This window comes from Hyperoodon ampullatus (assembly GCF_949752795.1).
Source record: "Hyperoodon ampullatus genome assembly, chromosome: 16".
NCBI lineage: Eukaryota > Metazoa > Chordata > Mammalia > Artiodactyla > Ziphiidae > Hyperoodon > Hyperoodon ampullatus.
Window position 1 is genome coordinate 59,022,458 of NC_136929.1, and position 17,190 is coordinate 59,039,647.

General features: G+C 35.2%; 1 protein-coding gene across 4 annotated transcripts in view; it reads left to right on the forward strand.

The window, feature by feature from the left end:
• RB1 (RB transcriptional corepressor 1) overlaps positions 1-17,190 on the forward strand; it is a gene marked incomplete at its 3' end in the record, with an annotated part of 134,842 nt that overhangs the window by 15,775 nt on the left and 101,877 nt on the right. For all 4 annotated transcript variants that reach the window (XM_079721828.1, XM_079721829.1, XM_079721831.1 and 1 more), the window contains exon 3: positions 14,810-14,925. In XM_079721828.1, the coding sequence (XP_079577954.1) occupies positions 14,810-14,925 (116 nt within the window). The remainder of the gene's footprint in view (positions 1-14,809; positions 14,926-17,190) is intronic.

Consider the following 17,190-nt stretch of genomic DNA (forward strand, 5'->3'; position numbering starts at 1 on the left):
ATCATATTGTCTGCAAATAGAGATAGTTTTACTTCTTCCTTTATAATCTGGATGCCTTTTATTTCTTTTTCTTCCCTAATTGCCCTGGCTAGAACCTTCAATATCTTGTTGTCTTTTTCTTATTTTAGGGGGAAGAACGCTCAGTCTTTTACCATTACTTAAGATGCGGGCTTTTTGTCGATGCCTTTGTCAGGTTGAGGACATTCCCTTTTATTCCTGTTGTATTGAGTGTTTTGTCAAATGATTTTGGATTTTGTCAAATGATTTTTCTGCATCTATTGAGATAATCATATGTTTTTTTCTCCTTATTGATATAATGTATTATATTAAGATTTTAAACAGCATTGCATTTTTAGGATAAAGTGGGACTTATCCTAAAAATCCCACTTGGTCATAGTCTGTAATTCTTTTTATATATTTGTAAATTTGGTTTCCTCATATTTTGTTGAGGATTTTTTTTTTTCTTTCTTGGCTGTGTTGGGTCTTCGTTGCTATGCGCGGGCTTTCTCTAGTTGTGGTGAGCGGGGGCTACTCTTCATTGCAGTACGCGTGCTTCTCATTGTTGTGGCTTCTCTTGTTGCGGAGCACATGCTCTAGGCTCACAGGCTTCAGTAGTTGTGGCACGTGGGCTCAGTAGTTGTGGCTTGCAAGTTCTAGAGCTCAGGCTCAGTAGTTGTGGCGCACGGGCTTAGTTGCTCCATGGCATGTGGGATCTTACCGGGCCAGGGCATGAACCTGTGTCCCTGGCATTGGCAGGCAGATTCTTAATCACTGCGCCACCAGGGAAGCCCTTTGTTGATGATTTTTATGCATATGTTCATAAGAGATTTTGGTCTCTATTTTCTTTCCTTGTAATGTCTTTGTATGATTTTAGTGTCAGGGTAGTACTGACCTCTCACAGAAGGAGTTGGGAAATGTTTCCTGCTCTTCAGTTTTTATGGAGCAATTTGGTTACTTGTTATTAATTCTACTTTAAATGTTTGGTAGAGGGCTTTCCTGGTGGCGCAGTGGTTGAGAGTCCACCTGCCGATGCAGGGGATGCGGGTTCGTGCCCCGGTCCAGGAAAATCCCACATGCCGCGGAGCGGCTGGGCCCGTGAGCCATGGCAGCTGAGCCTGCGCGTCCGGAGCCTGTGCTCCACAACAGGAGAGGCCACAACAGTGAGAGGCCCATGTACCACCAAAAAAAAAAAAAAAAATGTTTGGTAGAATTCACCAGTGAAACCATCTGAGCCTGGACTTTTCTCTGTGTAGAAGTTTTAAAATTACTAATCCAACCTCTTACCTTGTTAGAGGTCTTTTCAGATGTCAATTTCTTTTTGAGTTGGTTTTGGTCCAACTCTTTTGGAGTTAGATCTTTTTAGAAATTTGTCCATTTCATCTGTGTTATCTAATTTGTCAGCATGCAGTTGTTCATAGCATTCCTGTTATAATTCTTTTTTTATTTCTGTAATGTTGGTCTTAATGTCCTTATTTCATTCCTAATTTTAGCTAATTTGAGTCTTTCTTTTTTCTTGATCAATCTAACTAAAAGATTCTCTATTTTGTTGTCTTTTTCAAAAAAACAGTCTTTGGTTTTATTGTTTTTTCTCTTCTATTCTCTAAAAAATTTAATCAAACCATTTCCTTCCTATCCTTTTTACCATTTAATGTTTTAAACGTAATATATATGTTGGATAACATTATTAAAGTTCATCATGAACTTTCATCATGAACTACTCAGATATATCTAACATATAATTATATATAATTGTTGTAATAATATATAATTTGACTTCCTACTTTTAAAATTGCTTTTCTTCATGAAAGTTTTTACTGTTGGCCAGTATTGTTTACTGCAGTATATTTTCTTCTTTCTGAGGATCCATGGAAGGAATTTTACTCTCATCTCTGAATGAAGACTAGCTAGGCTTCTTCTGAGAAGCTATTTTATTTTATTTTATTTTGTGGTCATTATGAATCTTATAACTGATTGTTTACTGTTTTGAATTCCACCTTTCAAGGCATAGTATGTAGTTTTTCAGATACTAACATCTTGTCATGTTTTCCCACCATTTCTATATTTCCCTTTCAGCATTTCAAAAATATATATATTCATATATAAACACACACCCATATATATTCAAAACTCAAATATACTTGTTTTAAAATTTTTATAGTCATAGAGAAAAGTGAATATCCATTGCTCTCTTTGTATTCCCACTTCTGTAGAAATAACCACTGATAAATTTTTTGCTCATTCTATCCCTCCAACCCTTCCTCACTTCCCCTTTCACACCCACACACACAAAGGGTTTTTATTTTACCTCACTGAGGTCTTATTATTTACTTACACTTTTTAGCCAGTTTATTATCAGTGTGTTTGAAATAGCCAGTAGATTCAGATGGTTCAAGATTCAAAAGAAATAAAAATGTAAACAGTGAGAAGTCTCTCTCATTCTTTCCCCTAAGCTGCCTGCTTCTCCTCTGTAGGCAGCTAATAAAAGTTTCTAGTTTTTGCATTTTTCTGCACCTTGCTTTTTTCATGTAGTGTTGTATCTTGAAGAGCACCTCTCCCTCTGTGTTTAGCTTAATCTTTTTAGTGGATGTATTTCCCACTGTATGGATATATAATTTATTTATATATTCCCCTGTTAACAAACATTTAGTTTATTTTTGAACATTTGATACTACAAACTGCTTCAGTGAATAGCTTTTTATATACATTTAATGCACAAATGAGAGTACTGCTGTAGTGTAGATTCCTAGAAGTGAAACCACTGGGTCAGAAGACATGCACATTTTAAAAATTGAATAGATTATGTCTTTGCTCATAGAGTAAAATCTTTGCTGATATCTCACTTTTCCAGTGAGGCCTAAGACTGTTTAATATTGTAATCTGCCCCTACTTCTCCCTCACATTCTCTATTCACTTTACCCTGCTTTTTTTAAAATTGAAGTATAGTTGTTTACAATGTTGTGTTGGTTTCTAGTGTACAGCAAAGTGATTCAGTTATGCACGTGTGTGTGCGTGTGTGTATTGTTACAAGATACTGAATATAGTTCCCTGTGCTGTACAGTAGAACATTGTTGTTTACCTATTTTAGAATTCTTTTTTTTTTTTTGGCTGCATTGGGTCTTTGTTGCTGCGTGTGGGCTTTCTCTAGCTGTGGCCAGCGTGGGCTACTCTTCATTGCAGTGCTTCTCATTGAGGTGGCTTCTCTTGTTGCAGAGCGTGGGCTCTAGGCATGTGGGCTTCAGTAGTTGTGGCCCGTGGGCTCAGTAATTGTGGCCCGTGGGCTCAGTAATTGTGGCTCGCAGGTTCTAGAGCACAGGCTCAGTAGTTGTGGTGCACGGGCTTAGTTGCTCCGTGGCATGTGGGATCCTCCCAGACTAGGGATCAAACCTGTGTCCCCTGCATTGGCAGGTGGATTCATAACCACTGTGCCACTAGGGAAGTCCACCTATTTTATAATTTTATATATAGTAGTGTGTATCTGTTAATCCCAAGCTCTTTTCCCTTTGGTAACCATAAGTTTGTTTTCTGTGTCTGTGAGTCTGTTTCTGTTTTGTCCATAAGTTCATTTGTATCATTTTTTAGATTCCACATGTAAGTGATATCATATGATACTTGCCTTTGTCTGTCTGACTTACTTCACTTAGTGTGATAGTCTCTGGGTCCATCCATGTTGCTGCAGATGGCATTATTTCGTTCTTTTTGATGGCTAACTAATACTCAGTTGTGTATATATACCACATCTTCTTTATCCATTCATCTGTCGATGGACACTTGGCTGCTTCCATGTGTTGTCTATTGTAAATAGTGCTGCTATGAACATTGGGGTGAATGTATCTTTTCGAATTAGAGTTTTCTGCAGATTTATGCCCAGGAGTGGAATTGCAGGATCATCATATGGTAGCTCTATTTTTAGTTTTTTAAGGAACATCCATACTGTTCTCCATAGTGTCTGCACCAATTTACATTCCCACCAACAGTGTACGATACCCTGCTCTTTTTTCTCTCTTTCTTTTTAAATTTTATTAATTTTATTTATTTTTGGCTGCATTGGGTCTTTGTTGCTGTGTGCAGGCTTTCTGTAGTTGCAGCGAGTGGGAGCTATTCTTCGTTGCGGTGCGTGGGTTTCTCATTGCGGTGGCTTCTCTCGTTGCAGAGCACGGGCTCTAGAGTGCAGTCTCAGTAGTTGTGGCACACGGGCTTAGTTGCTGTGTGGCATGTGGGATCTTCCTGGACCAGGGCTCGAACCCGTATCTCCTGCATTGGCAGGTGGATTCTTAACCACTGCGCCACCAGGGAAGGCCTCTTTTTCAAACATAGTATATAGTTTACTTATAGATACTGATTTTTGTTTATTATCGTTCTCTTCCCCCTAAAATACCAGCTCCAGGAAACAGGAGTGTTTATTTTGTTTACTGATATATTCCTAGCAGTTATAATAGTGCTTAGTGCTTGGTAGGTATTTAGTAAATATTTGCTGAATAAATTAAATGAATTAGAGAATAAGGTACAAAATTATCTTTCCTAAAATGCCCAATTTCTTTACCCACATATTTTGGATTTGGGAGTCTTATTTTATATAGTTTTCTAAGATTAAAAAAAATTCTTTCTAGTACATATTAGGATATAAATGACTGAAACCAGCTATAATGTATTACTTTAAAAAAACTACCCCGCCCTCAATTCCCCACAAACATAGGGACAAACTCTAAGTTTTATTCTCCATATTAGAAGTAGATACCAGAAGGATACATCACATACTATATAGTGTCTTCTTTTCCAAAGGATTGGAATGACTGTGGAGATCGTTATAGGCTTCCAGGTTTGCTAGGATATCTTCAATATCAATTTAGTAGGACTATTTGTCTTTCTGTATTTTAAACATCTTTATGTCCTATATAAATATAATTTAGATAAAACAGATGTTGTTTTGAAATAAATGATTGTAAATGATCTATCAGTGAATTAATTAATGTTTTCCTTATTATGTGCATTATAGTTTTAGAGGCCTGATATTCATAATTATTGATGTTCAGATTGGTAGTTATTTCTATTACATGTTCAGCTATAAACAGATAGTCAAGTTTATATGAGACCTAGATATTTAGGAGAGCTTTGAAGTGAATTATTTTATCAAAATTTCCTATTCCTCTTCCTGTTTTAATTTACCTCTTTTCAATATGTGCTCTGATTTTCTCATTCTACAGATTTTTTTAAGGTAAGTTGAATCAGAATTATCAATATATCGCAGTCAGAAACCACCAAACTTTCCCCACCTTGGATCTGTTTTAAGAAGTTTACCAAACTTCGTTTATTAAATAATAATTTTTCCTAGTTTTATTCAAGGCATACAAAGCTGCCAGCCAGTGCTTTTTTATCAATGTAAAGGTAAATTGTGTTACCTTGCTGCATTGAATTCTAGCAAAAGTGAAGTATTTGCTACTTTAGTTACTGAGGCATTACTGAAAGTAAACATATGGGTTCTCTTAAGTTTTAAAAATTTCAGCACATTTGCCAAAGATTATCATTTTATGATTTGGAACCCTAGAAACTCCCAGCCCACAGGACTTGATGATCAATGATCGCTTTCATTTCCCTTCCAATTGAGATTCTTTCATTTTAACGCCAACTCATTTATTCATTAGTTATGTTTTCATTTTTTCAAGTATTATATGTGATACTGGTAGAAGGAGTTGACATGCAAACTTTGGAAGATACCTTTTATACATATAATTAAATCTGAGTTGTAGGAGTTGACTTCCTCAGTTTTTTTCATCTTTGTTTCTAAGAGTGGTAGACATCGATTTCATTGATCTTTTACAGAAAAACCAGTTAATTAGTCATTGTTTTAATATGGCGGCAGTTTTCTCTCCTCTGTGGCTATATCTTCTTGGGTGGGTCATCTTTTGGGCCTTTGACTCAATAAAGCAAGCAGAGAGCTTGACTAGAAACTAAATTCCAGGTCAGTTATGTATCACATGTTTAGGAAATGAGGTCTGTAATATCGTTTGTTTGTGTGAGTTAGTCCTGCTGATATTCACTAGGTTATCAATGTGTGATCAGGAGCTAAAGAAACTAGTAGAACCAATATTCTTACCTTATATTTTTTACTCATGATTCAGTTGCTGCTTGTTTCTCTGAGCATACTAGGAGGAAAAAGAGAAAGTAAAAAAAAGTCATTCTGTCCTCTACAGGGGGATGACTATTGCTACTGCTCTTTTAAAAAATGTGCATTTAACATCAAGTTAGTGCTGGACATTGTACTAGGTTTTGGGGGGTATAGCGGTGTATTAGATATAATTATGCCTTCAAAATGCTTACAGACTAGTTGAGATATGGACAATTGAGCAAGTAAGTAAACTGAACTTAAGTTTACTTAAGTGCTTAAATAGGCCTATCCATTCAGTTCTGAAGAGCTCCTAAAGGAGGGAGCCCCAGGTACTCAATTCTTGGGCAGAAGGCTAGATGAGTCTCAACTTGCCAGGTACATATTTTTCTGGGAGTAGAGTCAACTCTCTCCCCACAAAGGCATTGTGTAACTGGGTGGCTAATTCAGTTGGTGTTCACCCTTGAATATGGTATCAAAAATATGACTGAGTACAAGTAAAGTTAGCTTTTACATTCTTCCTGACTGTGCTCCTCTTGCCTTTTGCTTCTTCTGACCACATCAAAGAATTTCCTTAACACTAACTGCTGAGGGCTAATATTATGCAAGTGAGAGGGAGGATTTTCTGGCATATTAGCATGTTATCCCTTTTGTTTCTACATATAACCTTGGTAAGGAGGAAATCCAGCAGTGGAAGATAAAGGCAGCTCTTATCCCCTCTACTTCTCTAATACATTTAACTTGTAACTTTATGGCTAATCATGCATTACAGTCTCATGAATCTAGTGTAAGGATGTATCCTTTTGACCCTGAGATAAAGAGCATATTTCTTATGGCTTATTTGCATCTTGGTCATGGCTGATATTTTAAAAAGGGAAGGTAAGAGAGAGTAGTGTTTTTAACTTTTAAAATTTCAGTTTGATTTCACGTTGGTTATGATAGCATGACTAGTAAGATAACCTACTTTTCAGACGTTTCCAAGATGGTTTATGTTACCACTTGGTGGGGCTCTTTTATAAGTTAGTGCTTGTGATAAAGCAAGTACAAGTCATCACTAATTCGGGGTTGTCAATTGGGTGGTTCAGGTGAACTAAATTAAACGACAGCTTAAATAGGGAGCCTCTTAAGTGTTGATTGTAGATTTCTATTTAAACTATAGTATATGTAATTACAGTTTTAATATTTTAAAGATTTTTCTCAAGAATATTCCTAATTTTTCTCTCTCCTGCTTTATATAAAGGTAGTACTTTTAAATTGACTTACTTTCCCCCCCCCCCGTTTTATAGTTGTTAGGTAATTTAGAAAATGTATCTAGTGTTAATGAAGAAAATGAAAATCATTTGCAATCCTACCACCTAGAGATAATAGTTAACATTTTGATATATATTTGCCTTTCCTTCCCTTTAACATTTTTTCACAAAATTGGAGTCAAAATATACACAGAATTTTGTATTCTGGTGTTTTTTTCTCTTAACATGTCTTTGGTATTTTTCCATGTCCTTATAATCTTTGAAATGTTTTAAGAGTTTTATGTTATTCCATGATATAGCTCTATCATAATTTTTTTAACCATTTTATTTAAAGATATTTAAGCTTTTCCCACTATTTTTACTCTTATAAATAATTCTTTGAACATATATTACACTAAATCTTGACTCAACACTCCAATTATTTTCATAGGATAAATTCTTAGAGATAAAACTGAACTCCAGGGCTTCCCTGGTGGCGCAGTGGTTGAGAGTCCGCCTGCCGATGCAGGGGACACGGGTTCGTGCCCCAGTTCGGGAAGATGCCACATGCCGCGGAGTGGCTGGGCCCGTGAGCCATGGCCACTGAGCCTGCGCATCCGGAGCCTGTGCTCCGCAACGGGAGAGGCCACAACAGTGAGAGGCCTGCGTACCACAAAAAAAAAAACCCAAAACTGAACTCTTAAGGATCTTGATGCATATTTGCAAATTGTCCTTCAACTGACACTATTCTGAGGTTCAGTATTTTCAAAATACGTTTATTGGAAATTACTGTTTTTTCTTTTGCAAAATGCTTTTTCTTACCCTTTCCCCATTATTTTCTTCTATTTATTTATTTATTTATTGGTCATTCTTTTGGCTGAGTAAAAATTACTTTTCCTCTGTTTTAACAATTTTTAAGGTGTTGTTCTGAGCCCATTTTGTAATTCTCAACTAAATTTTCAAGAAAACAAATCAGTTACAGATTTTAGGTTGTAAATTGCCATTGGAAAATAGGGCCTGGATCTTGAGAGAGCAGTGAGGGCTGGAAAGCAGGATGAGATATGAGAAACAACTGTAGGGAGGCGATGAGGGTGCTATAGAAGTGGATGAGATTGTGGAGGAAAAGAGAAGGTTCTGGGAAAACGTCCTTGGAGTTAGGAAACACTGAAAAAGTTGGGAGAAATAAAGAGAAAGGATGTTAGAGTGTTTAAAAAGCTAAGGGAAAAAGTTTCGTTACAGTGGTGTTAGATGTTGTATACAGGACTTTGTGGATGAAACCAAAGAAAAGGCCATTCAGTTTATAAAGAGAGCGGTCTTTGGAGACTTAGAGAATAGCGTCAGTAGAATAGTGCTTATATGGTAGATGTGTTCAGTGGATGCAGTAGGTGTGACTGTGAGAGTGTACATGATGAGTATGTGTGTGAATAGTGAGAGTAGTGAGAGGTTTAGATGTGTGTTTAGGCCAGTAGCTTGATAAAGTCCAGGGATAGGTTTTTTTCTTTTTTTAAGGTGGTGCAAGCTTATCTAAAGGGAAATAAGTGTTTAGAAAGAACTGGTAGAGAAATTACAGAAGACAGAGGAAAGAATTAATAAACTAGTTCTTGAAGGAGATGAGAGGCAGTATGATCCAAAGTGGGAGGTATGGAGAGATTAGATATATTAATTTGAGAGTGGAGGAGAATGTCCATTTGTCAAAGTCAGAAGAGGAAGTTGAAGATGCAGAGACATTTGGAGGAAGACTGAAATTTATGGTATTTAGAAATTATTTGATGTGGAGAAAAATGTTGAGGCTTTTGGTATTGTGATTCTCTAACCTTCTCAGTAAAATAGAAATGAAGAGTACAGAATAGTAAAATAGTAAAGAGTACAGGACTATTAGTGGGGTGATGAGATTAAGGATTTCAGTAGTGAAAATGTTAGGAACATCAATGTAGAAATGTAATTAAGGAAATATTCTTAAATAAACGGAACAATACTAAATTGAGTGTTAAGAAACTTGGGTTTTAGGTCTGTGGCATCGACTGGCTGTGTTGAGCAAGTCTCAACACTCTAGTCTTTATTTCTTAATCTGCACAATGAGAAGTAAATCAGATGTCCTTTACGGATTTAAAAATCTTGAATCAAACTGAACTAAAAAAGAACAAAACATAGCTACAGTAATCAAGACATTGTAGTACTAGTAAAAAAGAAAGACAAGTAGGTCAGTGGAACAGAACAGAGAATCCAGAAATAGGATTCACACATATATGGTGAGTCTTTGCACACCGAGGTGCTAAGGTAATTCAGTGGAGGAAGGATATTCCTCTTAACAAACGATGCTGGAGCAATTGGACGTCCATATGCAAAAAATGAACTTTAATCCCTATCTTGCACCATTTATAAAAGTTAATTCAAATGAATCGTAGATCTAAACTTGTAGAAGATGACATAGGAGAAAATCCTCGTGACCTTGGGTTAAGCAAAGATTTCATAGATAGCACCACCAAAAGCATGATCTATAAAGCAAAGTAATAAATTGAGCTCCATCAAAATTAAAAACTTACGCTCTTTGACATACACTATTTAAGAAAATGAAAAGCCACAGATTGGGTGAAAATTTTTGCAAAACACATATCTGTTAAGTGATTTGAATCCAGAATGTATAACTAATTCTTACAACTTAATAAGACAAACAACTGAATAGAAAATTGGCAAAAGATTTGAAAAGACCCTTTACCAAAGAAGAGATATGGATGTTAAGTAAGATTTGAAAAAAATACTCAATGTCATTAGTCCTTGGGAAAAGGTACCATTACATACCTACTAGGATGGCTAAAAAACAGGCAAGAACAGACAAACAAAAACTAAGTGCTAGTAAGGATGTGAAGCAGCTGGAACTCTCACTTGTTGCTGGTGGGAATGCAAAATAGTACAGCCACGTTGGAAAACAGTTTACTAGTTTCTTATAAACCTAAACTTGTATTTAATATAGAACTTTGCATTCCTCAACTAGATATTCACCCAAGAAAAATGAAAACATACATCCACTTAAAGATCTGTAGTTGGATATTTAAGGCTAGGGTTAGTAGCCTTATTCATAGCAGTGTATTCAGCCGTTGGAGTAGATAAATAAATTGTGGGATACTCATACAACGGAGTGCTACTCAGCAATTAAAAGGAATAAATACTAATATTATAGATAGAACAATATGGATGAGTCCTCAGAAGCATTATGCTAAGTGAAAGAAGCCAGACAAAAAAGGCTACAGACTGTATAATTCCATTTGTATGATATTCTGGAAAAGGAATTGAAATCAGGTCAGTGGTTTCCAGGGGCTGGAAGTCAATAAACATGATTTCTTACACACACACACACACACAACTCCAGCATTCCTTAGCATTCCCAGGAATGGATGTTTTTGGTGTGGAGAAGTTTGGATTACGGATAGTATTGAGACAGATATGATATAGAGGAATGAGTGCTAGATTCACTGACAATAGTGCTGCTGCTGCTGGTTGTGATTCAATGAGTATAATGCCGGGCACCATGCTGATTACTTAAGTGCATCCTCAGAGACTTCCCTGGCATTCCAGTGGTTAAGAATTTACACTTCCACTGCAGAGGGCACAGGTTTCACCCCTGGTTGGGGAACTAAGATCCTGTGAGGCCAAAAAAATAAATAAATAAAAATAAAAAGCATCCTCACTGTTAATTTTCATAGTGACTCTGATTAGATATTATTATTATCCCAATTTTAGTAGAAACTGAGGTCTAATTGGATTTAAGCAAGTTGCTCACAGTTACACCACTAGAGTATTCAAACTCTTGAATGTTTGACACCAAAAAGCATGTTCTTAACATAAATAAAAGTATAAGTCCCAGGGAGACAGGGAATTTTGTTTGTTTGTTTCTGTTTTCATCACTGTATCCCCAAAGTCATAAAACCATGGCAGTTGCATAATGAATATTTCTTTTTTTTTCTTTTTCTTTTTAAATGAGCATTTCTTTAAAAATTATTAGAGATATCAAATTTTGGAAGATATAAAAAAACAAACTGGAAGAGGCAAAGGAAACTATATGAAGATATATGATTTTTTTTTTTTTTTTTTTTGCGGTACGCGGACCTCTCACTTGTTGTGGCCTCTCCCGTTGCGGAGCACAGGCTCCGGATGCGCAGGCTCAGCGGCTATGGCTCACGGGCCCAGCCGCTCCACGGCATGTGGGATCTTCCCAGACCGGGCCACGAACCCGTGTCCCCTCCATCGGTAGGTGGACTCTCAACCACTGCGCCACCAGGGAAGCCCTATGGTTTTTAAATGATTGCAAATATGGTGGTTAGGCTGATGTTTTCCATTTAGGCATTTATCATATCAGATGACTGTGTTAAATTATGTTACTTGTGTTCCAGTATAATCTACTATTTAAAAAAGTGAACAGAATGATTATAGAGTAGGATTTTGTAGTTGATTCTCATTTTCATGGCTTTGTAAATTTTTTCCCTCTGGCAAATTTTGGTGGCATCCAGATATAAGATCAGACCAAGTGGATGTTATAGGTTACAACTAAAATGCAAGCCCTTTCCATATCTATCTCTATCTCTCTCTATAATTCTATATCTAGAATCTTAAATACTTTAATCTAGAAATTCTACTTCTAGGACTCTCTTAATTGGAAACTGATTATTTTCTTCGCATAGATTAACAAAAATATTTGTGCATGAATCATTTGGTTTTATAACATTGATCTCATCTGTAATATGGTTCCCTCTAAAGAACTAAATCAAATATAGGTGATTAAAATATTTAATATTCTCAAGTTTAGAAGGAACATTTATTTTTCTTCCATAGATAACTGTGTATGAAGAAGAAAGAACACTTTATCTATACATATAGTTAATTGGGATGCAGCTAGAACATCAACAATATCAACAACAAAAACAACAAGATTTATAAATCATCTGAAATAAAGGTCACACATTTTGCTTATAGGAAAGTTCCTCGGGTCCTTAACAGTCAGAACCTATGTATACAACATTTTATTTAGGCATTTTATCATTTCAAATGAGCTTGTGTTGAATTGTGTTTGCTATGTCCTAATAAAATTTGCTATTTAAAAAAATGAATAAAGCACATACTCAATTTTAACAAGCTTAATACTTCATTTCCCAACTTTAAAAGAGTAAAAAAAAGATTCGAGTTGCTGAAAGAAGACACACTGAGAGAAGTTAGGTTCAACAGGTGATAGCCTGAGAGCAAAGAAGCAAACCAAAATCATGATAAGAATTAAGCATAAAAATTAAAGTCATGGTAGTTTGGAAGTTGTTTATTTTAGAGACAAACAACCTTTTACATCTTAGTAGTTCCTGAGAAATTAACCATAGTAATGTAAATACTTATAAGTGTATATACATATGTGAGTTTATGTTCATTCATTTTATTAAAACATACTTAATAGTCATAACAGTCAAGCAACATATACTTTGTTGTTCAGTTTCAGAAATAGTAAGTATGTAGTCTAGTTTCAATGTCAAATTTATTGAAGTATAATTTATATACACTAAATCAACCAGTTTTAAGTGAACAGTTCAATAGGTTTTGACAAATGTTATTTAACCATTGAGATCTAAAAATTTTTTATTACTACAGAAAGTTGTCTCATTCTCTTTTGTCATCATTCCCCAACACCTCCACTCCTGTCCCCAGGCAGCCACTGATCTACTTTCTGACATTAAAGATTAGTTTTGCCTTTTCTAGAATTTTGTAGAAATCAAAGTGTACACAGCATGTACCCTTCTGTATTTGGCTTTTTTCTCTCTGCGTGATAACTGAGATTTATCTATGTTGTGTGTATTTATACTTTTCCTTTTTATTGTTGGATAACATTCCATTCAATGGATATACCACAGTTTATCTCTTCACCTGTTTTTGGATATTGGGTTGTTTGAGTTTTTGGTTTTTATGAATGAAGCTGCTGTTAACATTCAGGTACCAAGTTTCCACTTCTCTTGGGTATAAATATCTAGGGGTGGAATTGCTAAGTGTTATGGCAGGTATATAGCTTTATAAGAACTTGCCAAACTTCTTTTCCAAAATGGTTGTACCATTTTACGTTTTCATCAGTAACGTTTGAGTGTTCCATTGCTTTACATCCTTTTCAACCTTTGATATTGTTAGTCTTTTTAATTTTAACAATTCTAGTGGGTGTATAGTTGTAATATAAGTTTTAAAATATTTATTTCCCAAGTAGCTAAAATTAAGGAAAAGTTTAGAGTTGGATAGTGATAAGCTTCATATTATCCATAAAATTTGATAATCTAGAATAATTCTTTTTTCTAAAGCTTTTATATAATTGAGATTTCAGAACAATATAAAAATGCATCATATACTTTTCAGCTCCATTGTAATCTCCAATTAAGAGTAATAAGCTGTTCCAGCTGTTTGATAGAACATCAGATTATTTGGTATTTCTTTTGTTTTCAATTTAATATAATCCAAATTTTACCTATAAAACTTACATATTTAAATAGGGATATGTATTTTTGGGGATAAAAAGTATTCTAATGATAATGAAAAAATATTCTAATGATAGTGATAGCCATCATTCATTGAATATTAGTTATATGCCAGACCTAAGGGCTTTATATATATAATCTCATTTAATTCTTACAAAGTGAAATATGTATTTCCATTTTACAAGGAAGGCAATTAGGGCACTGAGAGATATGAATTTCATAAGGTTAAAAAATACTTGAATCAGGACTTCTGTGGTGGCACAGTGGTTAAGAATCCACCTGCCAATGCAGGGGACACGGGTTCGAGCCCTGGTCCGGGAAGATCCCTCATGCTGCAGAGCAGCTAAGCCCGTGTGCCACAACTACTGAAGCCCGCATGCCCTAGAGCCCATGCTCTGCAACAAGAGAAGCCACGGCAATGAGAAGACCGAGCACCCCAATGAAGAGTAGCCCCCACTCTCCGCAAGTAGAGAAAGCCCACGCACAGCAACAAAGACCCAAGGCAGCCAAAAATAAAAATAATTTAAAAATTAAAAAAAAGACTTGAATCAATAGATTAATAAAAGAACAAGTGAATTAGAAGAAAAAAGATTTTGGAGTCCATTTTATGGAGCCTAAAATCTTTCAACTTGGCTTTGATGACATTGGATTACTGAAAAATGAAAATATTTACTTCAGAGAACTGAGTGGCCCCTAGATTTTGTATAGAAAATTGTAATTAAACTTTTTGACCTTTCTAGTAATTTTTTTGCCTTATAGTATAAAATTTAGTTACTAATTTTGTAACTAGTTTGTTTGTTACTAGTGTAGAATTAAATGCTCTCAAGTATATGACCTCATAAAGATTTAGTAACAAATTAATTTTGTTATGCTGAATAAGAAAAAAGTTGCATATAATACAGTTTTAGCACAGTATCCAGTGTGTGAATGATTTAATGAAATATTTGAACCTTTTTGTTTTGTTTTGTTTTGTCTTGTTTTGTTTCCAGGAAGGTTATGTTCAAAAGAAAAAGGAACTATGGGGAATCTGTATCTTTATTGCAGCAGTTGACCTAGATGAGATGCCGTTCACTTTCACTGAGCTGCAGAAAAACGTTGAAACCAGGTAAAGTTTCTTATATTAATATAGGCCTCTGCCATTAAAGAAAACTATTTCTGAACTGTCATTTTAATAGACTTTAGGGAATTAGTGGGAAATGCTAAAATTAAATAAAACATAGAAAACTTAGGTCAACTAGTGAACTCCTGTTCTCCATTAGAGCTCTTAATGAAGGTGTATTTATGCCGCACTTTCTTAAAAATGTAGCAGTTTGTGTCCTGGGAAAATTTCCATTGTGTCTCTCACTATCTGTAAACTTTCTTAATTGTAGCTATTGATAAAGTGGACAAAAAAAGCAAAGATTTATGAATTAGACTTACTATATATTAAAACCTTTGTAAAAGTAGTGTGAGTCTATCTTAAAGGAAATTTAGTTGATTTATTAAAGTTTAAGATTATTTAATATAATAGATATTATAATTATATATGTTTTGAGACTGTGTGTTCAGTTGAGTATCTATTATAATACTTGTCCCTGTAATTACTTAATTAACGTCTGTATTGAGTTTCTAAGCCTAATAAGAGGAGTTTACTGTTTCCAACAAGTCAAGAGAAGCCTTCTGGGAATTCCAGTCATTTCTTTCGCAGTATGTTTATGAAATGTAACAGTAAATAATTTTACCAAAAAGATAGTAGTATATGTTTTTTCTTGGATAAAACCATCTAGAGTTAGACATAATTGGTGTTTTGTGTAAATGAGATAAATTAAATTATTGCATGTTTTAGTAACTTTTTCTTATTACCTCTAAATAAAATGTGGAAACAAAGGCCTTGTATGTTCATATTTAACTTATTGAATATGAATTGGTTTACCTCTCAGAGATTTCACAGTTTAACTTTATTAACTAAAATCACTAAATCAAAATAGTTTTTATATAGCTGAAAACTAATCTAAATATAGTAATCTAAATATAGATTACGTTGATTTATTCATTTATTCAGCATATGTTTTCGTGACCTCTGAGGATTAGAAAGAGAATGAATGTTTGGGTTAAGATAGACTGGGTTTATTTTACAAGGTATATGACTTGGAGCAGATTGCTTATCCGTATTAAGTCTCGGGTTCCTTTCCTTTCCTGCGAAGTAAAAATTATTAACTAAATAGTTCTTGAGTCAATGCCTGTAACACCATAGGTGCTGATGAGGTCTTGATCTCTTTTTTTCTGTAGATTCCTCCTATTACCCGCCCACCCCCCTTAAACAAAAAGGGGGAAGGAAACAAAACTTACCAACTGCTAGGCGCTGTGTTACTCTACTAGGTTCTAATGATATAGAGGTGAGATATGGTCTCTGACCTCAAGAAACTCATCCAGTTTAAATTAAACAGATGACTGCAATACAGTGTTATATAGCTATCCATAGACTGCTAAATAAATATGACAGAGAAAGTCTATTATATCCTTTATCTATAAGGTGAAAAAATTTTCCTGGAAAAGATTTTCCTAAACTTTTTCTCTGAGTATTCATAGAGCAACTCTGATTTATAAAATGGGCATATCATAAGTAATATCACTACAATAATTATAGTAATGTATTTGGTACAACTTTTTCTTAGGGCATCTCTCAGTGTTCTGATAACTATCCAGGAATGTTATCTAAACCACTGCTTCTTAAAAGTACTCTGGTGAAGGGCTAGTTTCTTTTCTTCCCAGTATGTCATAGACTGATGTTTTAAAAATAAGTAATATAAATTAATTACTAGAAAAATGAAACAAAAATCATACTAAACACAGGACTAAATTTTTTATTATTGGATTCAGCAGGCATTAAAATTAGTGTCAAGGGCTTCCCTGGTGGCGCAGTGGTTGAGAGTCCGCCTGCCGATGCAGGGGACACGGGTTCGTGCCCTGGTCCAGGAGGATCCCACATGCAGTGGAGCGGCTAGGCTTGTGAGCCATGGCCGCTGAGCCTGTGCTCTGCAACGGGAGAGGCCACAACAGTGAGAGGCCCGCGTACCGCAAAAAAAAAAAAATTAGTGTCAAATTGCCATAAAAGTTTTTAAGTGTTTACCCTCAATTTCTGTACTTAATTGTGGACTGGTAAACAGTTTATGGACCATTATCAATCCATGGAGCACTGCTCCTAGAATATGTAGTTATCTACAGATCTGTGTGTTTTAATTATGGCTTTTTATGCCTGTCTGCCTGCCTTCCTCTCACCTTCCTGCCTTCACTTCTTTCCTTCAGAGGAGGACTACAGAAGGAATAGAGACTCACTTAAGTTACCCCCAGAAAAAGAAGGCTTTTTAGTAACAATTCACAGTTTTCATGG